The 25832-nt window shown below is 33.2% G+C and overlaps 1 protein-coding gene across 1 annotated transcript in view; it reads left to right on the top strand.

Annotated features, from left to right (window-relative positions):
- PREX2 (phosphatidylinositol-3,4,5-trisphosphate dependent Rac exchange factor 2) overlaps nt 1–25832 on the top strand; it is a 401699-nt gene that overhangs the window by 167790 nt on the left and 208077 nt on the right. Inside the window, exons 11-14 of the mRNA XM_074202053.1 lie at nt 6941–7044; nt 8094–8143; nt 16134–16209; nt 23912–23984. Of these exons, the coding sequence (XP_074058154.1) occupies nt 6941–7044; nt 8094–8143; nt 16134–16209; nt 23912–23984 (303 nt within the window). The remainder of the gene's footprint in view (nt 1–6940; nt 7045–8093; nt 8144–16133; nt 16210–23911; nt 23985–25832) is intronic.

Here is a 25832-nt window from a genome sequence, read left to right as displayed (position 1 = left end):
TTAAGATAAGATAAAAAGATAATTATGTACAATGAAATGTATGTCATTCTTTTTTCATATGGGATTTCTAAGTAAAAACACACTAGACTAAATTGATTTTCAAGTTTTTATTTCCTCTTTCTATGGTCAGAAATATCTAGAAAAATTTGAAAACATGTTAAACCCAGTTTAATTTATCCGTATTTTCCCTTCTCCAGGTAATCCTTTTTTAAAAAATGTTATTTTTTTTTACTTTTGGGATCCTAAGATATTTCCTATAGTGAGATGTAATCAGTCCACTAAGTTAAAAACTATAACCTGAATACAGTAATAGTGATTTTTTCCATTCAGTATATTTTAAATTTTCTCCAATAAGTCATTAATACCATACTAAAAGAGTAATGGCAAATGACCCTGGCCTTGACTGTGCTCTGTTACTATACCTAATCAACCAGTGTGGAAGTTGATCCATTAGTTTCAGCAATTATTTCAGCCTATAAAGTACAAACCCACCAGTTGCTAAGTCTTTCATTCTAAGTCATTGTTAAATTTGTCCTTGCAAAATGGAATGATTGACCTCCAACATGAGTAATATTTTAATTTTCCTTAGAATATGGAAATAGTACCATGCTTATAAATTGAAGGCTTTCTGCAAATCTATTTTGAATTGGACTTTCTGAAATTCATATTTAGTTGAAATATTTTTAAAATTTTATGATTTAAAAATCATAGCAGGAAAATGAATAGATTCTAAAAGCTGCTTTTCTTAAAGTCCAGAAAGATAAAATTAGGAACCATAGGTAGAGACTTCATCAAAGCATATTTAGACTTTATGTAAGAAAGAACTATGCCAAATTAATATTATACCAAAGTAGTATATGTGAGGTAGGGGATTTCCTCTTAGAAATTCTCAAACATCATATTGTTACTTCTTGTCAGTTATGCTATAGGAAGGGTTTCTTATTCAGGTAAACTGTGGGCTACTTGATCTCTAAGGTCCATTTGTTGCACTTTTGAAATTATTTGATTCTTTTATTATTGAGTATTTTATTTGCATAATATACAAAAAATAGTAATTAGCCATAAACAAATTATAGATCGGTCAGAATGAGAAATGTTTGTTAAAAGTGAGTTTCTGGTCTTAGCTCTCTGAATGATTGATTTTTTTAGATTATTTTCCCCCAAAATATCATCAACTTGATGCTCAGATGCCATAATTCCTTGAATTATATCTTGTTGATCTCTCATTCCAGTTTTCATATTTCAATTTTACTTTGATCAAACCCTTGACTTCTTACTTGTAGGCTTCAAGAAAGCCTTAAAAGATAACTCCTCCTTTTCAATGAAGATTGGGATTATCTAACATGAAAGAAATTTCTTTGAATTCTTTCTCTTCAATTCCAAAATTTTGATTCTCTACTTTCTTCTTCTTTGTTCTATTCATTAAATCAATCAACAAGCAGAAAGGACACTGCTAAAAGACAAGAGATAGAAAGATGAAAATGAATCATTATTTCCTTCAAGGAACTTCTACTTAAAAATAACATTTATTGATATTGTTTGTTTGTTTCTATATTGCCTAAGTTTCCCTATATCTTCTTTCCCACTCAGAGAGCCATCCATATAAAATATTTTTTTTAAAAAATGAAATAAGAAAAAGAAGAAGAAAGTGAAAAATCATCCAAACCAGTCAATGCATTATACAGTGTTTGTGTGTGTGTGTGCAATGTTTCATGGGCCCCCACCTATCCAAAAGAGGAAGGAGATGATTTTTTCTATTTCTCCTTTAGGGACCAATTTATTCTTCATTATTTTACATTTTTTTAAATTGTTTTGGGAGAGTTGTACATTTATATTGTTATAGTTATTGTACATTTTGTTTTCTTGGCCTTGCTTGCCTTACATGGCATTAGTTGAGACGAGTCTTTCCCTACGATCTGTATTCATATTTTATGCTATTTCTTATAGGACATGAATATTCCATTACATTCATGTCCTACTTGTTTGAACATTCCCCAATATATGTGCATCTGTTTTCCCCCTAGTTCCTTGCTACTACAAATGATGCTGCTATAAGTATTTTGTAATTTAGAATGCCTTTAAAAAATCAGTGACAAGAACTCTCTTCTAAAGGAAATGAAAAGGGGTGACTAGGTGGCACAGTGAACAGAGCACCGACCTTGGAGTCAGGAGGACCTGAGTTTAAATGCGGCCTGAGACACTTAATAATTACCTAGCTATGTGGCCTTGCACAAGCCACTTAACCCCATTGCCTTGTAAAAATGAAAAACAAACAAACAAAAAACAAACCTAAAGAAGATTAAAAGACATTATTTTCTGTTAAATTATATGCTTCCACCTTAGGATTTCATTTCCTCCTTTTGTAACTTTTCCAATCTTCTATCTTACATCTTCTATGTATTCCTCCTCCCCTATCTATATACTGTTTTAGATTTCAGTCTAAAAATCAACTTTCTCAGACAGTACTACATACTTACTGGAATGTTTGTACTTTTATGATGTATTATAGCCATGAAGAATATTAATCAATGTCTTCTCTTCCTTCTCTAACTCCTCTCAAATAGCATCTTAAGATGTTGCCTTTGATCATTAACAAAAGGACATAATCATGTAGGTGAGATGTGAAGAGCAAAATTAAGATTTAAGGAAGGGATAAGAAAAGATGGTGATATTTTTACCTAGGGAGTTCCCTAAAGGCCTTCTTTGTAAGCCATTATGACTTCATGACATGGAAAGTTTTAAAATCTTAGGGTTCCTGGTCCAGGGGCCCCAGTTCAGATAGGACTCTGAGGATATAAAATACACAATACCAACTAGGATGTGGTAAGTAATCTTATTGCCTTCTTTCCAAATACATAGTTGTGATTGAATTATAATTAATAAGAACATTTAATTTACCCATATAAGATATCAAGTAGATGAATAAATTGGGATTGGTATTAAAATTTTCCCAGATAATTTGATCAATTAAGATAAAAATATTGTTTCTTATATATTTATACATGTATATGTGCATATATAGATATTTATAATGAGAAACATTCATATGTATGATTATGTGCATATGTGTAAACATATGTCTATTTATTAAATCTAATCTGCCTAAACATTCTATTGGCAACATAAAGATACTTTTATAATCTTCTCATTCTGCTAGAGAATATCAAAAATCATCTTCTATAAAGATTTTTTGTTTTCATTTTTATGTAACTATTTACTAATCAATCCTTTGTAATGTGACTTCTCTCCTAGCCACTTGAAAAAAACTATTTTCCTGAAGGTCATCAGTTACTTTCTAATCTTCAAATCAAAAGAAATTGCTTTTTTCCATTTCAGTTTCCTTGCAACTTTCAATTACCTTACCCTATCTTAAAGTTCCTTCTCTCTTTTCTATCCCTGTCCCTGAATTAACTTGATTCTTATATTTATGTTCTCTTACTTCTTTTCTTTTTCTTCTATTGATTTCTCTTTTTTCCATTCCACTGGCACTGTCCAGGGTTCTGTCTTCTGTCATCTTTTTTCTCCCAGTCTGTGTATATTTTCCTTTTGGAATTTTTATGACTTAATTGATCACTTCTATAAATAGAATATTGTATCTCCAAATTTAATCTCATTTTATGCTCTAGCCTTATAATTCCATAATTGCACTAATTATTATGGTTAGTCTCAAAAATCAACATTTTAAAAGTAAAATTGTCATTCTCCAAATGAACTCAATGAACTGATTTCCTTACTTTTTCTAATAAAATCAGCATCCTGATAGTCACCCAGACTTGAAAACTGGGATTCATCTTTTATATCTCTATGCTCCTCCTTGCTATTTCAGATGTGAAGTCTTTGTCTTCTTCAATCCATTCCACATTCTATTCTCATATAATTTTTCCTAACCATAGTTGTGATCATATTATTCACAGGACCATAGGATTTAAAAAAAGAAAGAAAATATATTTAAAGATCATCTTTTCAGTTCAATCTCATTTTATATGAGGAAGCTGAGAGAGAATCTGGGATTTGAACCCATTTTATGACTCCTTTCCCATTTCTCTCATTTTGTTTTATTCATCACCTGCAGAATTAAGTCCATAATCAGTCTGGATTTCAAGGAGTTCACAATGTAATTGTGAGTTACTTTTCCAAATCTATGTTCTTATGTACTCTATGAAGCATTTTGTACTGGAATACACATTCTCACCTGAATTCACCACTTGTTTTCTTGCTTTTATCTCCTTTTCCATACTGTTCCTTCTGCCTAGAATGCCCTACACTTTCATCTATGCTAATTGAAATTCTACTCATCACTTAGGGCCCTTCTCAAGTTCTATTGCTTAAATATAACCTGATATGCCCAGTCTGATTCACTTCAATTAAACAAATATACAGTAAGGGATCACAGTGTACAAGGTGCTACAGATTTCATCTTATTCTGCAGTGCTATAATATTTTTTAATGCTACTTCATACAGCCTACTTTAAACTTTATCTATGGACCTATCTTAACACCTCCTATTCATCTCCCACATTAGATTTAAAGTGATTTGAAAGAAGGAAACATTCATTTTTTTTATCTCTAGACTTAGACTGTTAAGTAAATATTGGTTGATATGGAATGAAGTGAATCACATTGAAATATGAATACACAGAGCACAATGCATTTTCCCAAACTTAGTTGCAATAATAATTTAAAGATGATTTGTGGCAATTGACATTTTTAAGTTAATGAGTGCAGTTGTCATAATAGGAGTCAGTGTGGTGGTGTTTAGTATTGTTAAGTTTTTTTTTCATAGTTTGATTTCAATAGCACATACCCTCCCTTATCTGGAAATCACCATTCCAAATGTGAGATTGAATTACATTTCAGAATATCAACTTATATTTATATTGAAAAAATAAATATTGACCTTTTGCCAATAGAAGGCTTTTTTGCCAAAAAAATATCTACGGATATTTACATTTTCCCACAAAATACACTAATCCCAAAAGTTAAAAATACATTTTATGGTTTTACAATAAAAGAATAATTACATTAGAGTAAAGTAGCATGAGCCAGACATGCTACTTTCATTAGTATGTGGTCCCAGCTGTGTTTCAGTGAAAATAGAATTCTTAAAATAAAGTTGAATGAACCATCTGTTTTAGAGAGAGCAAGAAAAGTTGGCTATTATTGTTATTATTCACATTGCAAATATTGCTGAGAACTTTACCAGAGGCAAGGCTTGGTACAGTGGACATTGTTTCCTTGAGCTCATATGCTCTCTCTGTGGTATTTAGAAAGAGTTGGTTTCTTTCTTCTTCCTTTGTTCAATATGTTCTGAGCACAAATACTTCAGTTCATTACATGGGAACAAAAAAACTTAATGATAGCGTTCAATTTGTTGAATCAGTAGAAATACTGTGAACATGGAAACTTTTTTTTCACATTAGAGTGACATGAGAATCTGCTAATTAATTATCTAGGGACTTTACTATTTATATGCCAGCAAAATAAGAAGAAGTTGGATATAGGTGACAATATTCTGTATTCAGACCTTTTTCTTGGATAAGGGTTATGCCAAATATTGCTTGGGTCAAGAGAAAAGACATTGAAGGTCTGCCTGGTACTTCTGGTTCACTTCTCAGAAAAAGGCTCAGAGTAACATACATAGTTGATCTAAAAATATCCTGGTATTATGGCAGAATTTTTAATAACATTTTAAATAAAATGAGAATAGGAAGAATAGTTGGAAAAAATGCAATGACTGCCCTTTAAGCATGGCATGGGTACTCGAAAAATTATTCAGTTTTTGTTCTTTATTTTTCTTTCGTGTATTTCTGCTCATGGAGACAGTACCCATGAAGTCCAGAGATCTTGGGGAGTCTATCTGCTTATCTTATTTCTCATTTAGATGCACTTAAGCAATGAAAATAACTAGATAGAATTGGGGTAATTAGATAAGCATTTATGTATTTATTGGTATTAATCTCATCCTTGGAGTTGGCTCACTTCTGACAAGTGTACCCATATGGAACTCATGTTCCTTAGTGATTCAGATAACTTCCTGTCATTCTCATGTTTTGGGCAAATAACCAAAAGCCCTAATCTCCCATTTAGGCATGAGCTAGAGCTCACTGAATTAAATGATTAATTGTGTAAAATGTCAACTTCTCCCCTATAAAGAACATATTCAAATATAAATATTTATTTTTCTTTTAAGATCAACAATAACCATATGAGACTAGTTATAATGAGATTAGGTACCTTAGAGAAGGGAAAGCCAAGTGGCAATCTAATGATTTTCTTCAATTACATATATGGAGAAGATAGCTATATTGTGGTTTAAGATCAACTACCTTTAGTTTCTTTTGAAGGCAGGCCAAGAAAATGTATTTATACTAAAATATGTGGGATTTTGCCTAGAGAGAAAAAATCATAATTGTCAGAACTATTAAGTTTTGGAATAAGTGGCACAATGATATTTTGTATTATCCAGAAAGTTTAGAATAAATTAAATTTTCAGGAATGGTTTAAGTGAAGTTTTGACTGAAAGTGTGAGTTGAGTGGGTTCACCTGGCTAGATGGATGAACCTCTAAAGTCTTCTTTAGTCAGTCATTTATTGAGATCCAGGCATATAAAAAGTAATGCCTAAATTTTGTAGTATATAGGACATCATCCCTATGAGTCTATTGTTTATGTGTGAGAATAATTTAATGAACTATCTGCTACTAATCTGTAATGGTATTGCAAACCACCCCTTAAATTTGAAGAAATTTTGTGGTTTTATGAAAATGATAAAAGTTTTCTTATTCCTCTTTTATTTTGTAAAAAAATTGAAATTAGTTTTTTCAAATTAAAAGTTTTAAGCATTATGGAAAAATACTTTGTTATTAAATTCTTGTTGAATTATGTTCTTCATGGTTGTTATTAACAATTCAGAATATTAATATATTATTTTTTTTCTCTTAGTCAGTGATAAACATCAATTCAAACCAGAACAGATGTTATATAGATTTCGCTATGATGATGGGACATTTTATCCAAGAAATGAAATGCAGGATGTGATTTCCAAGGTAATAAACTCTCCCTTATGTTAACTGTGGATTTATTTTATGAGAAACTAAAAAAAATCACTGCAGAACTCTTCTAGTATGGTCAATTACCAAATGGAATATAAGAACAACCTTTTATTTCCTTTAATTTTTTAAATTAATTTTTATTAAAGATATTATTTGAGTTTTACAATTTTCCCCCCAATCTTGCTTCCCCACCCCCAGCCCCAGCCCCAGCCCCATGGAAAGCACTCTGTCAGTCTTACTTTGTTTCTGTGTTGTACCTTGATCCAAATTGGGTGTGATGAGAGAGAAATCATATCCTTAAAGAAGAGAAGTCTAAGAGGTAACAAGATCAGACAATAAGATATCTGTTTTTTTTTCCTAAATTAAAGGGAATAGTCCTTGAACTTTGTTCAAACTCCACAGCTCCTTATCTGGATACAGATGGCACTCTCCTTTGCAGACAGCCCAAAATTGTTCCTGATTGTTGCACTGATGGAATGAGCGAGTCCTTCAAGGTTGAACATCACTCCCATGTTGCTGTTAGGGTATACAGTGTTTTTCTGGTTCTGCTCATCTCACTCAGCATCTCCTTTAATTTTTTTAATATAGATTTAAGAGACTTAAGTTTATGCCATTGCAATAATCTTTAAAGGATCAATAAAACTGAATGACTGAAGAATCTAGTCATTGTGTTTGTATATGTTTACATATATTCATATGCTTACATAACTACATACAATTTTGTCTATTTGGAATATAGAAATGTATGTATAGATTGAAATTTGCAAATATCAGTGTTTTATTGTCTATATTTATATTAAACTAAACATACAATTAGTTTGTTTATGTTTTTTAATATTTCAAGAAACATTTATATTTGAAGGAAACATTTGAAATCTTTTATCATACTAGCATAATATAGTCATGATAAAATTTTCATTTTATTAATTTTATTTTGAAATTCATGTGATATAATTTAATTCAGCTAACTTTTTTAACATCATTATTGCTGATATGTTCTTGGAGTGACCTTACTTGATACAAAATATCTTTCTTTTACACAGGGTGTAAGGTTGTACTGCCGTCTTCACAGTCTATTTACTCCAGTGATAAGGTGAGACCACTTAATAAATTCTTAGAAATATTTGTAATGTGTGTTATAAAAATATTATTAATATAGAAACTATAATTTTTCAAAGGTGAAAAGTTATAATTGAAATAGATTAGATTAAATATCTATTCTATGGTAGTTATTTTTAATTAATTTTATTTTTGTACAAATGATTTTTTACACATTACTAAAATATTCTTGTTTAAAAGTAAACATAATACCCCCCCCAAAATATAGACCCTCATGAGAAATAAAGTAAAGGAAAGAGTAAAAAACATGTGCTTCAGTCAGTGTTCCAACACCATCAGCTCTTTCTGGAGTTGATCACATTCTTTATGATAAGTCCATCACAGAAGCTACTTCCATATTTTTCCACTGTTGCTGTTACTGATCGCAACTTCTTCAATCCATACCTCCCCACTACCATATACTATATTTTATCTCTCCTTTAACTCTTTCCCTCTTCTAAAATGTGCTGTAGGGTAACTTAGTGGTTGAGTGGACTGATCACTGGCCCTGGGGCCAAGAGTCCCTGAGCCCACATACCAGCCCTAAGGCCCAGCAACTGGTCCCGTGGTGCTGGACAGGCAACCCAATCCCAGACCCTTGCAAGAAGTAAAAAAAGAAAATGTGTTATATCTGACCACTCTGTCCCATGATTCACCCTCTCCTCCATCACTCACATCCCCCCTTCCCCCTGTCCCCCTTCTCTCCTTTTTACTCTAGATGTCTATTCCCCAAGCCACCTCTGATGAGAGCAAAGGCTCCCTGATTCCCCCTTGCCTTCCCCCTTTCCATATCATTGCAATAGCTCATTATAATAAAAAAATCTTATTATATGAAATATCTTAGCCTATTCTACCTTTCCTTTCCTCTTACTCCCAGTACATTTCCCTTTTAGCCATTGACTCCATTTTTATATTATATTATATCTTCAAATTCAGCTCTCTCCTGTGCTTCATCTATAAAAGCTCCTTCTATCTGTTCTATTAAATGAGAAGTTTTATATGAATATTATCAGTATCATTTTTCTATGCAGGAACATATGCAGTTCATCATCATTAAGTCTCGCATATTTTACCCTTCTCCTCCATTCTCTATGCTTCACCTGAGTCCTGTATTTGAAGATCAAACTTTCTGTTCAGCTCTGCTTGTTTCAACAGGAACAATTGAAATTCCCCAGGTTCATTAAAAGTCCATCTTTTCCCCTAGAAGAGGATATTCAGTTTTGCTGGGTAGTTGATTCTCGGTTGCATTCCAAAATCCTTTTACCTTCCGGAATATTATATTCCAAGCCCTACAAGCCCTTAATGTAGTTGCTGCTAAGTCCTGTGTGATTCTGACTGAAGCTCCACGATATTTGAATTATGGCCTTCTGGCTGCTTGCAATATTTTCTCTTTGACTTGGGAGTTTAGGAACTTGATTATAATATTCCTGGGTTTGGTTTTTTGTTTTTTTTTGAATTTCTTTCCAGGGGAGATCAGTGGATTCTCTCAATTTCTATTTTGCCCTCTGCTTCTAGGATATCTGGGCAATTTTCCTGTAGGAACTCTTTAAAAATGAGGTCAAGGCTCTTTTCCTGATCATATCTTTCAGGTATCCCAATAATTTTTAAATTATCTTTCCTGTATTTGTTTTCCAGATCAGTTGTTTTTTCAGTGATGTTTCAAATTTTCTTCTAATTTGTCGTTCTTTTGGTTCTGAAGTATTGTGTCTTGACTTTGCATAAATTCTTCAGCTTCTTTTAGCTCCATTCTACATCTGAAGGATTTGTTTTCTTCAGAGTTTTCTTATCTCTTTTCCCATCTGTCCATTTCTGCTTCTTAAAGCATTCTTCTCCTCAGTAGCTCTTTGAATTGTTTTATCCATTTGATCTAAGATGGTTTTTAACATGTTATTTTCTTCAGCACCTTTTTGGATCTCCTTGACTAAGCTGCTGACTTTTTATGTTTTTCCTGCATCCCTCTCACTTCTTTTCCCAATTTTTCTTCCATTTCCCTTGCTTGATTTTCAAAATCTTTTTTGAGCTCTGTCATAGCCTGAGCCAAATTTCTGTTTTTCTTAGAGTCTTTAGATGCAGGAGCTTGTATTTCCTCATGTTCAGATTGAGTATTTTGATCCTTCTTGGGATCATAGACAATATATTTCTCAATGGTGTTCCTCTTTTGTTCTCTGTTTACTCATTTCTCCAGCCTATACCTGGTTTTGGGGTGCTTCCTGAACTTTTGAGTATTATTGGCACACAACGCCCACAAGAATCTCATTGTGTGAAGTGCTGACTTCCCTCCTGGTCTGTGAATGACCACAAGTAGACCCCTCTGTCAAGGGACTGAGGGGGGGGGGGCTGTTCTATGGCAGGGCTAGACTGAGATCAGGATATGAATGTGGTCAGAGCCCCAGAGTCCTGTTCCAGGTACAAGGGACAGACTTCTGAAGTCTCTCTCCACTCTCCTACCTTTGGTGAGCTGAACACTCAAGGCTCAGTTACCTGGGAGCTCCTGCTTACTAGGTCCAGGCCTGCTTTCATTTCCTGGATCTGGGCTGCCCTGTGGCCACTGCTGCTGAGCTGACCCTGCTGGCTGCAGCAACTACCTTGAGGGCCTGGGCTTAGTGGGCTAGCTCTGGCCAAGGTCCCCCTGCTGATCCTCCAATTTGTGCCTGGTGTTCCCTGGGGTGTAGGCTAGGAAAATGCAACTACTTCTGTGAGCTGCGGCTCCCAGTCTCCCTCAGACTGCCTCTTCACTCTGGCAGGCTGCGTCTCTACCCCTGTGGAGGAGAGTCTTTCCACTATTTTCCAGGTTTCCTTGATCTGGAGAATTGCCTCACTGGATCTTTCTGTGGGTTCTGTCTCTCAAAAATTTAGTTAGAGTCATAATTTTAAGATTTTTGAAATATTATGGGGAAAACACCTAGGAGAGGCTCTTCTCCTGTTGCCATCTTGGCTGTGCCCCTGTAGTTATTTTGCAAAAACTGCCCTGGGGCTGATCATTTAATTTCTATAGCCTCAGGATTTTGTGTTTTTTCATGTTAAGTCAAGTCAAAAAGCATTGATTAAGTACCCTCTAAGTTCCAGATACTGTTTTTTTTTAATTTATTTATTTAAGTCAACCTCAATTTTTTGTGGCCTCATTCCTTCTCCAACCAGCTTATTTTCTAGATGAGGAAACTAAGGCAAACAGGACTAAGTGACTTTTCCAGAATCAACACAGTTAATAAGTATTTGAGGCCAGATTTGAACTTAGGAAGATGAATCTTCTGATTCCAGGCCCAACCTTTATCCAATTAACCACCTAACTACCTATACAGTGTTGTTGCTTTTCCTTCATTCTTGAAAAAAGATCAATGACATGCAAGTGAATTGAATTTAAGCGAGGGAGGACTGCACAAAGTCACTAGTCTTACTTGGCCTTGGGTACAGTGGGCATATACAGGGAATAGGGATCTGTAAAAAGAAGAAGACCAGGGATTTGAATGGTAAAGAAGTAGAATTGATGAGACCTAAAAAATGACTATATAGGAGAGGTGGATGAAAATGAAAAATTGAGAATGATTCCCAGGTTTTGAAATTGAGTGACTGGTGAGATTTAAAATTTTGTAAATTTAATTTTATTAAAATTTAAAGGAGTGCAATTGGGGCTAAAAATAACAGAGGATAAAATGGACATAAGGAATATGGATACCTGTTTTCTGTTAGTCTGTCTTTGAAGAGAAAGAATGTCATGGAATGAAAACATTTTGTTTTTTAAAGTTTGAAAGAGATTTAGACCTGCTTGAAGGCAACAGGGAGAAGTCATTGTTTAAGGGGTTAAACATTATGGAGAAATATGTTGGAAAGTTCATATTCTTGGAGGAGATAAGAATTTCTGGGATCTAGAACATAAGGGGAGGGACTGGCATTGACAGGGAGCAAGCAGAATCATCTCATCTTTTGAGACTGGAGAAAAGTAGATAATAGATGTTGAAATGATTTGAAGTTTAGAATTGAGGAAAAAGACTTAGAATGGTTAACTTCAATTTGTTTCAGTCCTTTGCTGAATGGGAGTGAGTAGAGATGGTTGTGGAGGTAGCTTGAAAACAAAAGTAATAGTTTCAACATTCACATTGTAACTTTCACATTTCACATTCTCAATCAGTAAAATGCTGATCAGGAGTTTCTTTTTTTTAGTTTTTGCAAGGCAGTGGGGTTAAGTGGCTTGCCCAAGGCCACATAGCTAGGTGTCTATTGAGTGTCTGAGGCCATATTTGAACTCAGGTACTCCTGATTCCAGGGCCAGTGCTTTATCCACTGCACCACCTAGCCACCCTGATCAGGGAAGAGTAAAAGAATTGGTATAAGCAGTAAAGATTCTATTGAAATTAAACAAATAAACAAATATGTGTGAGTGTGTGTGTGTATATATATATATATAATATATATATATACATACATGTTTGTGTGCATGTATATATATGCATATATGTACATGCATATATATATATCGAACACAGTCAGCTCTATAATGTGAATTCATTTAATGAAATTCAGTAGTGGAGGTAGTGATAGAGAAAGTAAGTGGTTAACTGAATTGCCAAAATTTGTAAAGGAACAAAAGAAAATGGTTTAAAAGTCATGGTTAAGAGCTAAACTTGAAAAAATGAAGGACAGGTTGATGTGGAAGGAGCCAGTTTGATGACCATAAAGAAAATAGAGTTGGAATATTAATGGATGATGTCATAAAGACAATGATAATTATTATAATTGTTATAATAAAAATGATAACATTTATATTACTTCAAAGTTTTCTAAACAGTTTATAATGACTATCTTATTTTATCCTTCTAACAACTTGGGAATTTATTGCTATTATAATTCTTATTTTAAAAATTAGGAAACTAAGGCAAACAGATTTGTGTAGACTTATCCAGAGTCAACACATTGCTAAATGACTAAGATTGGATTTTAATTCAGGTATTCCTAACTCCAGGTACACTTTATTCTCTAAAGCCCATAACTGAAATAATAGCCACCCCTGTTTTTGGAATGAAGGTGCAGATCAGAGGAGGTTTGAGAAGGTTTGAAGAACTGGGAAACAAATATATTTGAGGAGATAATATATTTGAGGAGATAGAGATAGATAAGATGAAAACCCAGGCATAAAAGTGTTACAAATTAATCTTAAATGGCATAATAAATTGACTATACTAATGTTTTTCAACCTTAAAGGCTATTTGGTATAAAAGGAAAATGGTTTCAATCCTTGGAAAGAAAACCCAGCTATTTAAATTAAATGTTTAATTTTTCCCCCAATTTTCCAAACTACCTTCAATGGCTAAAATGAAATAATACCTCCCGGAAAGTTTCCAGAATTTTTATGAAAGATACTAGATGGAGTTGCAGAATTGGATTTACCAAGGTGTTTTTCGAATGTTTTGACTGGAGAATTAAAGACTTCTACAATGCTTCCTGAAATTATGATAATGATGTTTGCCCTTACTTCTCAAAGAAGGCCATGATATCAGGTTAATGTCATGACAAGTACATGAATTGGATTTGAGTGAGGGAGATCCTGTGTTAAATCACAATCTTCATTTTCTCCTCCAGAACCATCTGGTCCAGTGGCCAGATATGAATCAGAAAGACTGGAGAAAGCCTGGTTGGGAGGCAATCAGGGTGAAGTGACTTGTCCAAAGTCACATAGCCAATAAGTGTCTGAGGCTGGATTTGAGCTAAAGTTCTCCTGACTCCAGGTTGCTGCCCTACCTGAAGTTATAATAAGGAAATAGCAATCCCTTGGATCTATTTCCTCAATAAGACTTCTTCCTATATGAAGAGAGAATGTAGACATCTCTTTGAAAAGGGAATTGAATAGTCAGGAATGATTGCAGTTGAAGATAAACAGATTTAGTTTTTTTCCTCAACTATGTTACAGACTAGTCAATGTGGGTTTTTTTTTATTTTTGAGAATTTAATGCATTATTTTGCACAAGAGCTTTTCAGTATTTTTAATTTTAATTTGTGAAGGGGAGAAAACTGCATTTCGTACATTTTCTGAAGAATCAAAGTATATTTATTTTCTACTGGCAAACACCTCTGCATTTCAAAGAGATGTGAAGAGTACAATAGTTATCAATATTGTGCAATGGTGGAAAGATAATTAAATTAGTAGTCAGATGACCTGGATTTAAATCATGACTGCTGATTCCGACCCTGAACAAGTCACCTCAAAACTCTGCAACAATTTTTCTTATTTATAAAATGATGGGGTAGGTTATATAATTTCTAAGGTCTTCAGTCCAAATTCCATTACCATATAATTTTAACTATGAAGCAGCTATATTTTTATAAGTTTTTTCTGTCTGAACTATTCATACAATCATATCAAACTTCTGTATCACTGGGAATTGATATAATTTATATGTCAGCAAACAGGATGTGTGAAAAATGCTCATATCATATTTACAATTTAAATTAATTTCTTATCAGAAATTTGTTTGTTTTATAACTTATTAAGCAAATGGTATTTTATTTGGCTAAAAACTGTTATTATTAATTCTAGTCAAAGATTAATTTTTGGGAATAACCATAAAATACAGGAATTGAATGATATTCACATTTTTAATATGTTAACTCAGTTTTATGATATCACAAACACTCAAATTATCAATCATAGGCTTTTCTTTTCATATATATTTCAACTCAGTGATAACTGATATTGAGTTAATAACATATCTGCAGTATAAGCTATGTAGCTCATAATAATAATAATAACTGACTAATGTCAAAGAATTTAAGTGATTTTTATAGTGTCTCACACAACTAGTAAAAATCCAATGCAAGATTTGATTCTGGGTATTCTCCCCGCTAAGCCCAGAGCTTTTTAACCACTTAGCTTCTTCATCCTTCTTAAACTAAAAGACTAAATTTTTCCTGTTACAAAATGCTGCCCCGATGAATAGATGTTAATATGGTCCACTATAAACACACTTGCAAACATATACATATGCACTTCTAGCTACATATAGATATAACAGTATATACACACACAAGTATATACATCAATACACATGCATGTACAAATATATACTTATGTTGACATATATTTAAATTTATTGTGCCTATGTATATGTATGAATGTGTGTGTATGTGTCTATATGCATGCTGCCTTAGGATTTCAGTCTCTTATTCCATTGGAGTTTTCTTGGTTAAAAGTACAGTAGATGATATAAAAAATTATCATTCATGACAAATAAAATATAGAATGCTGAATCTAGCTAGTAAGGCTAAATTGACCAGTTTAGCTTTAGTAATTAGGGAAATAATGTAATTTTCTTATCCTTTTTTTTTGATCTCAATGTAAAATTATAAACTTGATTATTTTGTCCCCGGGGCTCAATTATACTTGTGGTCACTCTGTCTGCATATCTCTTTGTGGGAAAGGCATTGCTGGGTAGCTCATGGTATGGTAATTTCTACCATCTTGCTTCCTTAATTCTTTTGTTTTCCCTGGAGTATAGCCTTGCTTTGCCTGTATTAAATATTGCCAAAATGGAAAAACAGTTTTAAGGTACAGAGAGATACATAAGAAGACACTTATTTTCCCCATATCTATAATTCTTTCCTAGAATGTTCCTGGATTCAAAGAAAATAAATCCCATTTTATTAAGAATATATTGTTTCTATTCAACATTTGAGGGGAACATGCTGATAATGTTTATGAAAGAACAGATATAAACAACAGAATAGAGAAAAGACATTCTATACTCAAGTAGAAAAATAATATAAAGCAATGGATTCTGTATAATGAACATTCTTATAATTCACTTTTAAAATTTACTTTGGGATTGGGAGATGGAAGGCTTAATGGAGATAATGTAAATATTAAGATTTCCTTTTGGATATACTTCATCCATGGAAGAAATCTTCAAAAATGTATTAAGTTGAAAATTATGCTGAAATGTTAACTTAGTGTTTATTTACACTTTTGCTTTAAAAAAATTATTTTTTTCCTATAGGGATAAAGATTACCATCTAAGGACCTACAAATCTGTGGTCATGGCTAACAAATTGATCGACTGGCTAATTGCACAGGTAATTAGTTTTGTTGCTTGATGATTTGAATGGGTATTATTATTCAAAGTATTTTTCTTCTTTGTATTAGAATTCTGTTTATAATTTTCTTAACCTCCACTTCAGTATAGTCTTTGAGAAGTCTCAGTGGTGATCTTTTTCATCTTTGTAGCCACTGAAGCATCCATATAGTAGACATTGAGTATTTATTGAATGAATGTTTGAATAAAATGATGTGAATATAATTCCCTATTTTTTTGTTGTTGTTCAGTGTTTTTCAGCCATGTCCAATACTTTATGACCCCATTTAGGGTTTTCTTGGCAAAGATACTGCTATTTCCTTATCCAACTCATTTTCCAGATGAAGAAGCTGTGACAAAGAGGGTTAAGAGGTGTTAGGTGACTTAGCTTATGTCTGAGGCCAGACATGAACTCAAAGATGAATCTTCCTGATTACAAACTCAACCTTCTATCTACTGTACCACCTAATGGCCCATGTTTGTGTGCATGGACATATTTTTTTATGAAAATCTACTAACAAGGAAGTTCTTATTCAGATAAAAAGATTAAAATTTATTTAAAATAAATGTATTAATAATGGATACTATCAAAGTAAAGGAGATCATATTCTGACTTCCATGAGTAAAATGTTATGCACTGATTTATTTTTAAAATTTTGTTGACTGTTTCAGTTTAATTTCTCCACATCTCTAGTTTCTGTTATACAGAGATAATAACTGTGCCCTGATGTAATGAACATTAATCTGAAATCTTTGTAGATTTATATAAACCGTGAAGTATTTTGTTATTTTTGTGTTTTGGTGGTTCTCATGAGACTGATTTGCTTCCATGTTAAAAATATCTTTGATATCATCAGTATTGAAAACTTTGTACTTGTTCATAAGGAATGAGAAGCACAGTACACAACTTATATTAAAGCATGATTGTTTTGGATATATTCTTAAATACCAACCCTGTTATCAGAAAATGATTTGACATTGTTGGCATCGATTTTAAATGAATGTCATCATTTTTTGTTTTTCCTCTCCTATCTTAAAGATAACAGTTTTTATATTTAGTTACACAAAGTACTTTCAGAAAATTTTCACATTTATTTTAATTTTAATATAAACATGAGTGAAAGACACAGTTGTTTATCAAGATAGTTGTTGCATATAATGGGGATACCATCAATGAAAATCTGAAGAGAGAACTGGAAGTCTTTTGTACAAGATTTCTAAATAGACTATATATTTCTAATCACAATGACTGAGGTGTGCTTTAATAGAAATTTAATAGGAAAAAAAATTCTCATTAAATAATACAAAATATTATTTTAAACGTTCTTCCCCAACAAGGTATCTCCCAATAATATACCAAAATTATACAAGAGTATGGCAGATGTAACCTCAGAATTAACCTAGAACATTCAATATTAACAGAGTAGCAAAATATTTAGAACATGGATACTCAACCAAGATATTGAACACTCAACAGAGTCCAAGAAGAATAAAAAGAATATTCTGTCAATAGTGTATTTCTTCAAATGACTTTATACTAATTTTAAAAATATTGTAGTATTAGTGAATATTCTCATTGAAAAGCAGGAAATAATCCTAAATCTTATAGAGAAATTAGAAATTCATTGAATGAACTCAAGTTTCTCACTAACACAAAATCTCATCTTTTTAACATTGATGATCTCTTATTGAAGCTTTATCACTCTGAATGTTAGAATTCATGCTCTCAAAAGAGTCAATCTGGTGGTCCAAATTGCAATGAAACGATATATGGTTGGTATAAATTGGCAGGTTACAAAATTTGAATCATAAATCAGAATGGTATAGAACTCCCAGAATTTTTGACTGGGATAACCAAGGATAAATAAAGAAGTTGGTGAAGTCATTAGAGCAATTGGCATTGAGGTTACTTAACCTAGAGGGGAGAATAATTTATGTAGGTAGAGGGAGATATCTAAAAGCAATTTGCCTATTTTTGAAGGACTTCAATGTGGAAAAGGAATGGCTTTTTATACTTTTTTTCTAGAGGAAAGTACTGGGAGCAACAGGTAGAAACTGTAAAGAGGCTGATATATGGACTCACCATTAGAAAGTACTGGAAATAAATATATGAAAAAAATTCCAAATTATTACTACTTGGAGAAATGCAGCTTAAAGTAACTCTGAGGTTCTGTTTTATATCTATCGTATTTAAGAATTTGACAAAACCGAGGACCAAAAAAAATATAAAAATATAAACATGTTAATTTCCCCTCTCTGGCCTTCAAATTCAGATCTTCTGGAACTTTGTTTAGGTCTTGGGCCATTCTCACCCTGGAACATTCAGTCTCTCCCTGGGCTATTCTAACCTTGGAATATCCTTTCACCAGGCTTTTCAACACCCTTCTGTCTTTTGTGAGTTCCTTCTGGCTTCCATTACAAATTTGTGGGGTAACCAGGCCAGCTGACTTTCATTCCAACTCCTGATCTTGTTTATGACCTTTCAGAACTCAAAATCATGACCCAGATGTCGATGTAAAAAGGAATATCCCTTAATGATTGGAACATCCTTATCTTGGAGTATTGCCCAGTAGGATCTACCTTTTTCTCTCACTAATGAGAATAAGCATTTGAGGGGGGGATATGGGAAACAGTTCAAAAATTTTATTTGAAATATTAATTTTTGAAATTGAAAATATTAATTTCTAAAAGGGGAAAAACATGGAAGGCTTTGCAGAATAGTGGACTTACTTAAAAAGATGCCTTTAAAAAGAAGGCTGAACATCTGGCTCCTTATTGACTTTGCTTCAGAGGATCATTGTTAATCAAGTGTGAGTTGGATTTGGTGTCTTATGTCTATTATAATTCTGAAATTCTGTATGGAAGGTCTTAAGATTTCCTTAGTAGTAGATACCCTAATTGTTCTGTAGAATTTGTCAAAAGAATTGGATGAGAATAACTCAAGATGAGGAGGCATAGGTGGTATGTGGACTGTTGTAGCAGAGTGGGAGTAACTATTAATGAGGAGGTTGTGAATCTATTGTTATGAGAAAAAATACTCCACTTTATATTGTTTAGAAATAAGTGCTTTTCCTAAATTGGTTTTTGACTTATAAGGTCAAAGTTCTTTGTAAGGAAACTCCCTTTATGAATCATTCTAATATTCTGCACCGAGAGAAGGTAAATCATTTGACTAGGAATGTATAACTATAATATGTCAGCAGGGCTTGAACCAATTAAATCTTCAAATTTGCATTTCTATTAACTAATCATAATGAGCTTTAGATTTTTTCAAGGCAATGAGTTTGAGTGGCTTGCCCAAGGCCACACGGCTAGGTATTAAATGTCTGAGGCTGGATCTGAACTCAAGTACTCCTGATTCCAAGGCCAATGCTCTATCCACTGAGCCACCTAGCCACTTTCATAATGAGCTTTAGGTTGAGATTCATATGATAGTATATTATTTTAAATTTAATTTATTTATGAGGGTACTCATGAGGGCACAATGGATGATGATGTGCTGGCCCTGGAGGTAGGAAAGCTTATGTCTGTGAGTCCACATCTGTTCTCAGGCACTTAGTAGCTGTGGGACACAGGGAACCCTGTTTGTCTTAGTTTCCTCACCTGTAAAATAATGTGAAGAAGGAAATGATATACTACTTCAGTATCTTTGCCAAGAAAAACCTAAATCAAGTTATGAAGAGTTGAATCTGATTGGAAAATGAGTGGATAAAAGTCTGATCAACTTTTCCTGATTTTGAATTTATTTAAAGAATGCTCAAAATAGAACTTGGATTTCTGAATGATTAATTTTTCATTTTTATAATTAATCAAAAATTCAAAAAATAGTTATTGAATGTTTATCCCATGGAAGGCAGTGCATTAGGTATTTAGGATACAAAAGCAGAAAAGAGGAAACCTCAAATGAATTTATGTTAAAGAAGATACAATAGATACACATATAAATAGGTATATTGCTAAGTAGAGAATGGTAAAAAGAAAAACAGAAGAGAGAAATCCTGATGAAATGATCTAGAATAATGAGAATCATAATATATGTCCTTATAAAATATACAAACCAAGAAGCTAACACTTTTTGATAAAATCTAAAAAGATGGCTTAAAGATATAAAATGAAAACTAATACTTCTAATGATTTCTAAAAAATTTCAAAGACTATAAAGCAATGGTAGCAAAACAATTTCCATTAGGGTAGAATGTGGCTTATAAATTAACATGATTCAGTAACTTTATAGTTTTATGAGCTGATTATCATTTTCTTTCATTCTAACATTATATAACATTCATCAGAAAAATGCATAACCATAGTAAAAGAAAAATGGGTCACTTTCAGAGCAAGAGTGGAAGAATAACTTTTCAGCAGCTTTATGTATACTATCTCTTATTTCAAGAGAATGAGAGAGATATTCCTCATATACTGGATAGTTCTCTTTTGTTGAATTTATGGAAGTACTATCTAAGGATTGCATACAATTAAGAGGCATAGGTGGGTTGTCATTTGCATCTTCAATGGGAAACCCACATCAATGAAATTATAGCTCTATTAGAGAATTACAAAATGGTATTTTATGTTCTTCTGGGTTTGTAAAAAGCTAATATTTATTTCTTAACATGTACTTACATGAGAGACTTATAATCTCAATGATAGATTTATAGAAGTGTAACTGGAAGGGAGCCTACGTCTCATTTTAGAAATGAGAAAGACCAGACTCCATTATAGCTATTTTAAAGTATTTGACAGGTTGTCATGTGGAAGTTAGATAAGGAAACTTTTTTTTAGGCTTTTGCAAGGCAAACTGGGTTAAGTGGCTTGCCCAAGGCCACACAGCTAGGTAATTATTATGTGTCTGAGACCGCATTTGAACCCAGGTACTCCTGACTCCAGGGCCGGTGCTTTATTCACTGCGCCACCTAGCTGCCCCTGGAAACTTTTTACTTAACTGCAGAGAACACAACTTTCAGAGGAAAAGTTTAAACTATGCCTAAAGTAAAACTTCCTGATAACTAGAACTGTGTATAGACTTGTGATTTGATCACTTTTTTCTCAATGGTCTTTAAGGAAAGGCCATTCAAGTAGTGATTTGACGTATTGGGCAAGGGGATATTTGTTTGGTCTGGGTAACTCAAGTTCTCTTCCAACTCTAAATAGAAAGTGAAGAGATGGCATGTTGATTTTGGGAGTAACTGATTAGAGGGTCATGCTAGTAAATAAAGGGAAGTAATGTGAAATATGTTTGGAAAGGAAACTTGTAGTCAGATTATTGAAGGTCTTGAGTGGCAGACTGAATTTTCATTTTATTGAAGAAAGAGTAGCAAGCCAGTAAAGATTTGGGGTTGAGGAGCAGGGTTAGAAGTCTGCTTTTGTAAATTATTTTGATAGTTGTAGATGAATATGGGAAGGAACACAAGAAGTAGGGAGATCAATATTGAGTTTATTACTTTAAATAAGTGTTACTAAAGAGATGAACTTGAGTGTTGGCATTTTAAATGGAGAGAAGGGCAAGAATGGGAGAGAGATAATGAAGAATCAGTAGGACTTGGAAACTTACTGGATACAATAGTTGAGAAAAATCAGTAGACAATTAGTACTTAGAGATCATGAAAATCTAACTTTAAGTACTGCCCAAGACAGTTTCTAGGTATGTGATCCCTGTACAAGTCAGCCTTAGTTTTTTGTTTGTTTGTTTGTTTTGTTTTGTTTTATTATCTGCAAAATTGCCTCACAGAATTGTTAGGATCAATTGAGGTAATTTATGTAAAGAAATTTACAAACCTTAAAGTATCATAAAAAGTTAGCAAAAAGGAATGATTTATGTCTAGGTAATTGAGAAGATGTTAGTTCTTTCAATAGAAACTGAAATGTTTGAAAGAAATGGTAGTTTTAAGGTAGTATAAGGGCCTAATGTGACTTGCCTGGCACATTGTAGACTCATAATAAATGTTGACTATTGAGGGCAAAAGCAGCTGGAACTGTATGATGGGAGTAATTAGAGGAAGAGAGGAACATATGTAGATTTTGGAAACTTTTACAATGAAGTAATAATAATAATAATGATATGCTGTGGTATAGTAGAAAGAGCACTGATGTTGGAGTCAGGAGAGAACTACCTTCAACTTCTGAGCTTTGGCTGCTCAATTTGAAAAATGAAGATAATAAAACCAGTTGAACTAGATCAATTATAAGCTCCTTGAAGATGTTAAATGAAGATAATAATATGTTTTATTAGATGAATATAAACTCCTTGAGTGATTGGATAGTTTCCTTCTTCTTTTGCTACTGGCATAGGGGCATGGTGGCATTTTTTAGGTGGGGAAGGAACTTGCAAATGGGAGAAGAGTGACAAAAAATCAAAGAGAGAACACAATTGAAATGTGGTGGCAATGTTCAGAGATAATCAGCACTATTTTATTACATGGTATGGGTGTGACAATGACAAGAGTTATAAATTAAACAATTGTAGAAAATACTATTGTTTATGATCTTGTATAAAATTAAGTATATACATGTGATAGGTTTGTGTGTATATATATGCATATATATCTACATATAATATACTCTAGGAATTCAGAGGAAAAAATCAATGGGACATAGATGACTAAGTGAATAGGCAAGTGAAACTCAAAGTGTGTCTTGGATAGGCAAATGGAAAAAAGGGGACTTCTAAGGAAAATAGAAGTGCATGACCTGTTTATAAGATAGTAAAAAGTTCAGTTACTGTATGAAGAATAACTGAGTAGTAGGTTAATTTGGAAGTTGGAAAGAGGGAATATTTTTGAGTAGGAGAATGACTTGCTGAAAACAAAATTTGAAAAAGATTGCCCTAACATTGAAATTCATAAGACATAAGGGATGAAATACTCTAGTAATTCTACTTTTAAGATTATTGATTGAATCCTAAACTTATGAGACTGTCAGAGAAAGAAAACTTGAAAAAAAATCATTTAGTCTATTCCTACATTGACTTACCTATTATTCAAATCTTTCTCAAAGATAGAAATCTGCATGTTTTAAAAGAATTCTCAAAGCCTTCTTAAGATCCCAAAATATCTTTGTTGTCCCACTTGTACAGTGTTGCATAGAACAGACAGGACCTTGCATTTTAATGTTCATCAGTTCATATCATCATAGGATCATAGAATTAGGACTGTTTATGTTCCGGAAGGCAGTGTACACATCCGTGTAATACTCTTTGAGCAGAGTGTTACACAGAATATAAAGCGTATAATACTACTGGAAAAGAGGAGCCACAGCTGTGTAATTTCTTTGAACAGATTTTACACATTGATGATGGAGGCTTAATAAATATTTCATGATCATTATAATGACAAAGTATTTTAGTACTTTAATAAAGTTTTTCTTTTTTTAATCATAGCTATCAAGATCAGTAGATGTTAAATTTAGGTTATTTGTATAATATCATTACTTAGTCATTTTATTTTATAATTAATATACAAGTTTATTTTATGTCAAAAGAAATGTTAAAGCTATTTTGCTAATTTAATATTAAAAGAAAAACTTTTAATGATTGTAAGGACAATTTATAGAGGAAGAAACTCTGTGGGATGGTGGTCAAAATGTATGCCACAATCTGTAAATCATTTTTTTTATTGAACATGTTAATGGAAATTATACCCATGAAAAAGGGTGCAGCAAACCTCTTCATTCTCATTAATTTAATTATGCCTTGCTTTTGTGAATAATAGGGGGATTGTCGAACCAGAGAAGAGGCAATGATCTTTGGTGTAGGTCTTTGTGACAATGGATTTATGCATCATGGTGAGAATTCATCTTCTAAAAGTTTACATGTTTATTCTGTTTTATTTTTTGTTTTATTGTCTAGTAAAAACCACCATGAGTTTCTTACTAACAATGGAAGCAGCAGCATGTTCTAGTTTTCTCCTCAAATGAAGAAGAAATTCAGAAAAGGGCCAAAGTAAACATAGCCAATGTAAGACCCTTCATAAATGCTTTCCTATAAAAGGATGGTAATATTATCACATGACATAATAATGGCAATATTAACGATGTGGTATTGATAGCATCTATTTGGTTATTCATAGTTCACAAAATGATTTTAGGATGATAGATAATGAAAATTTTATGGGTTTAAGTGGCTTGCCCAAGTCACACAGCTAGGAAATTATTAAGTGTCTGGGTAGGATTTGAACTCAGGTACTCCTGATTCTAGAGCCAGTACTCGATCCACTGCGCCACCTAGCGGCCCCTAACAATCACCTTTTAATAAGAGGAGAAATGAACATTCTGGTTTTTCTTTAAGCCTAGTCCACAACATGCAAATTCCTTGCTATTGCCTTCCCTAAGTCCCTGCTAGCATTGCTATCACCTCAGTCTTCCATCTCTTCTCAAAAATCCTGCCATTCATAGCATTTTCATACATTGGATATTGAGCCTATAAATAATTCTTTTGTCCCAGTGAAAAAAGATGAATTTTTCATTTATCAAGATTAATGGTTTTCCTGAATGATGAGTAATTTAGGAATAATTAAAATTTGCCTTCAAATATTATATGAGAATACTCCAGATTGAAATTATAATGAAGTTTTAAGAAACTACTTAGACTGGGGAAATGATATATTTTTCTCTTGTTTCATTTCTTCTGGGAATTCTAATTGATTTTGTGTCCAGGCTATAGTATTTTATTGGCTTGTTTTTCTCTTTGAGGCTTTGCTTACATGTATTCTCTTCTGGTATTCCTTGCTTCATGATAGCTCTTTATTTCCTTACTCGGTCTGTGAGCCTTAGTCCACAGATAACAATTTTATTTTAGGACTATACTCTGTATATTTCTGCCAGGACTGTGATGACCTGGTCTATAGTACACAGTGTCCTGCCACTATTTTCTCCAGGTATTAAATGCTATTTCTTCAACAATCAAAAGGATGGGGGAAGCTAGGTGGCACAGTGGATAGAGCACCGGCCCTGGAGTCAGGAGTACCTGAGTTCAAATCCGGCCTCAGACACTTAATAATTACCTAGCTGTGTGGCCTTGGGCAAGCCACTTAACCCCATTGCCTAGCAAAAACTAAAAAAAACAAAACAAAACAAAACAATCAAAAGGATGACTTGGGTCAGTGAGTTGCAAACTTTCTAACCAACTCTCTGCTAGTCTGGTCAAGAGTACATTCCTCTAGGGTTTTCTAGGTTCAAGACTGTGGTCTGGGTCTTGCTAATATAGATATAGTCCTGTCCTTGAGCGAATAGTTGGTAGTACTAAAACCCTATTAGCCTGCTAGAAGGTTCTGTAACTTTAGAGTGTCACCATTGCCTTTTTATCCTAGTTTTCCCCTCTCCTACTTTAGAAGAACATCATTATAGTCTTTATATGTAGAAGTTGTGTCTTTTTCCCAATTAATGTCCTCATGTCAGAGCTGCAAAATTGGGACCATGTTGATCTTCAGGGTCTTAAGCATGACCTTGGCCCACCCATCTTCTGTTCTGGTCATTTGCACTTAGGTCAGATCTTGTGTTGGAAAGAGATCTGCATTGTGGTTTATCCTCAGATTTCCAGTCACTTTCCAGTTTGATGCTATTCTGAGATCTTTATGAGATCAGGGGAGCTAGACTGCATTGCTTCCTTGCACTATGCCATCTTGGCTGGTTATC

Source organism: Macrotis lagotis, chromosome X (genome assembly GCF_037893015.1).
Source record: "Macrotis lagotis isolate mMagLag1 chromosome X, bilby.v1.9.chrom.fasta, whole genome shotgun sequence".
Lineage (NCBI taxonomy): Eukaryota > Metazoa > Chordata > Mammalia > Peramelemorphia > Peramelidae > Macrotis > Macrotis lagotis.
This window is presented reverse-complemented; position numbering and strand designations above follow the sequence as displayed.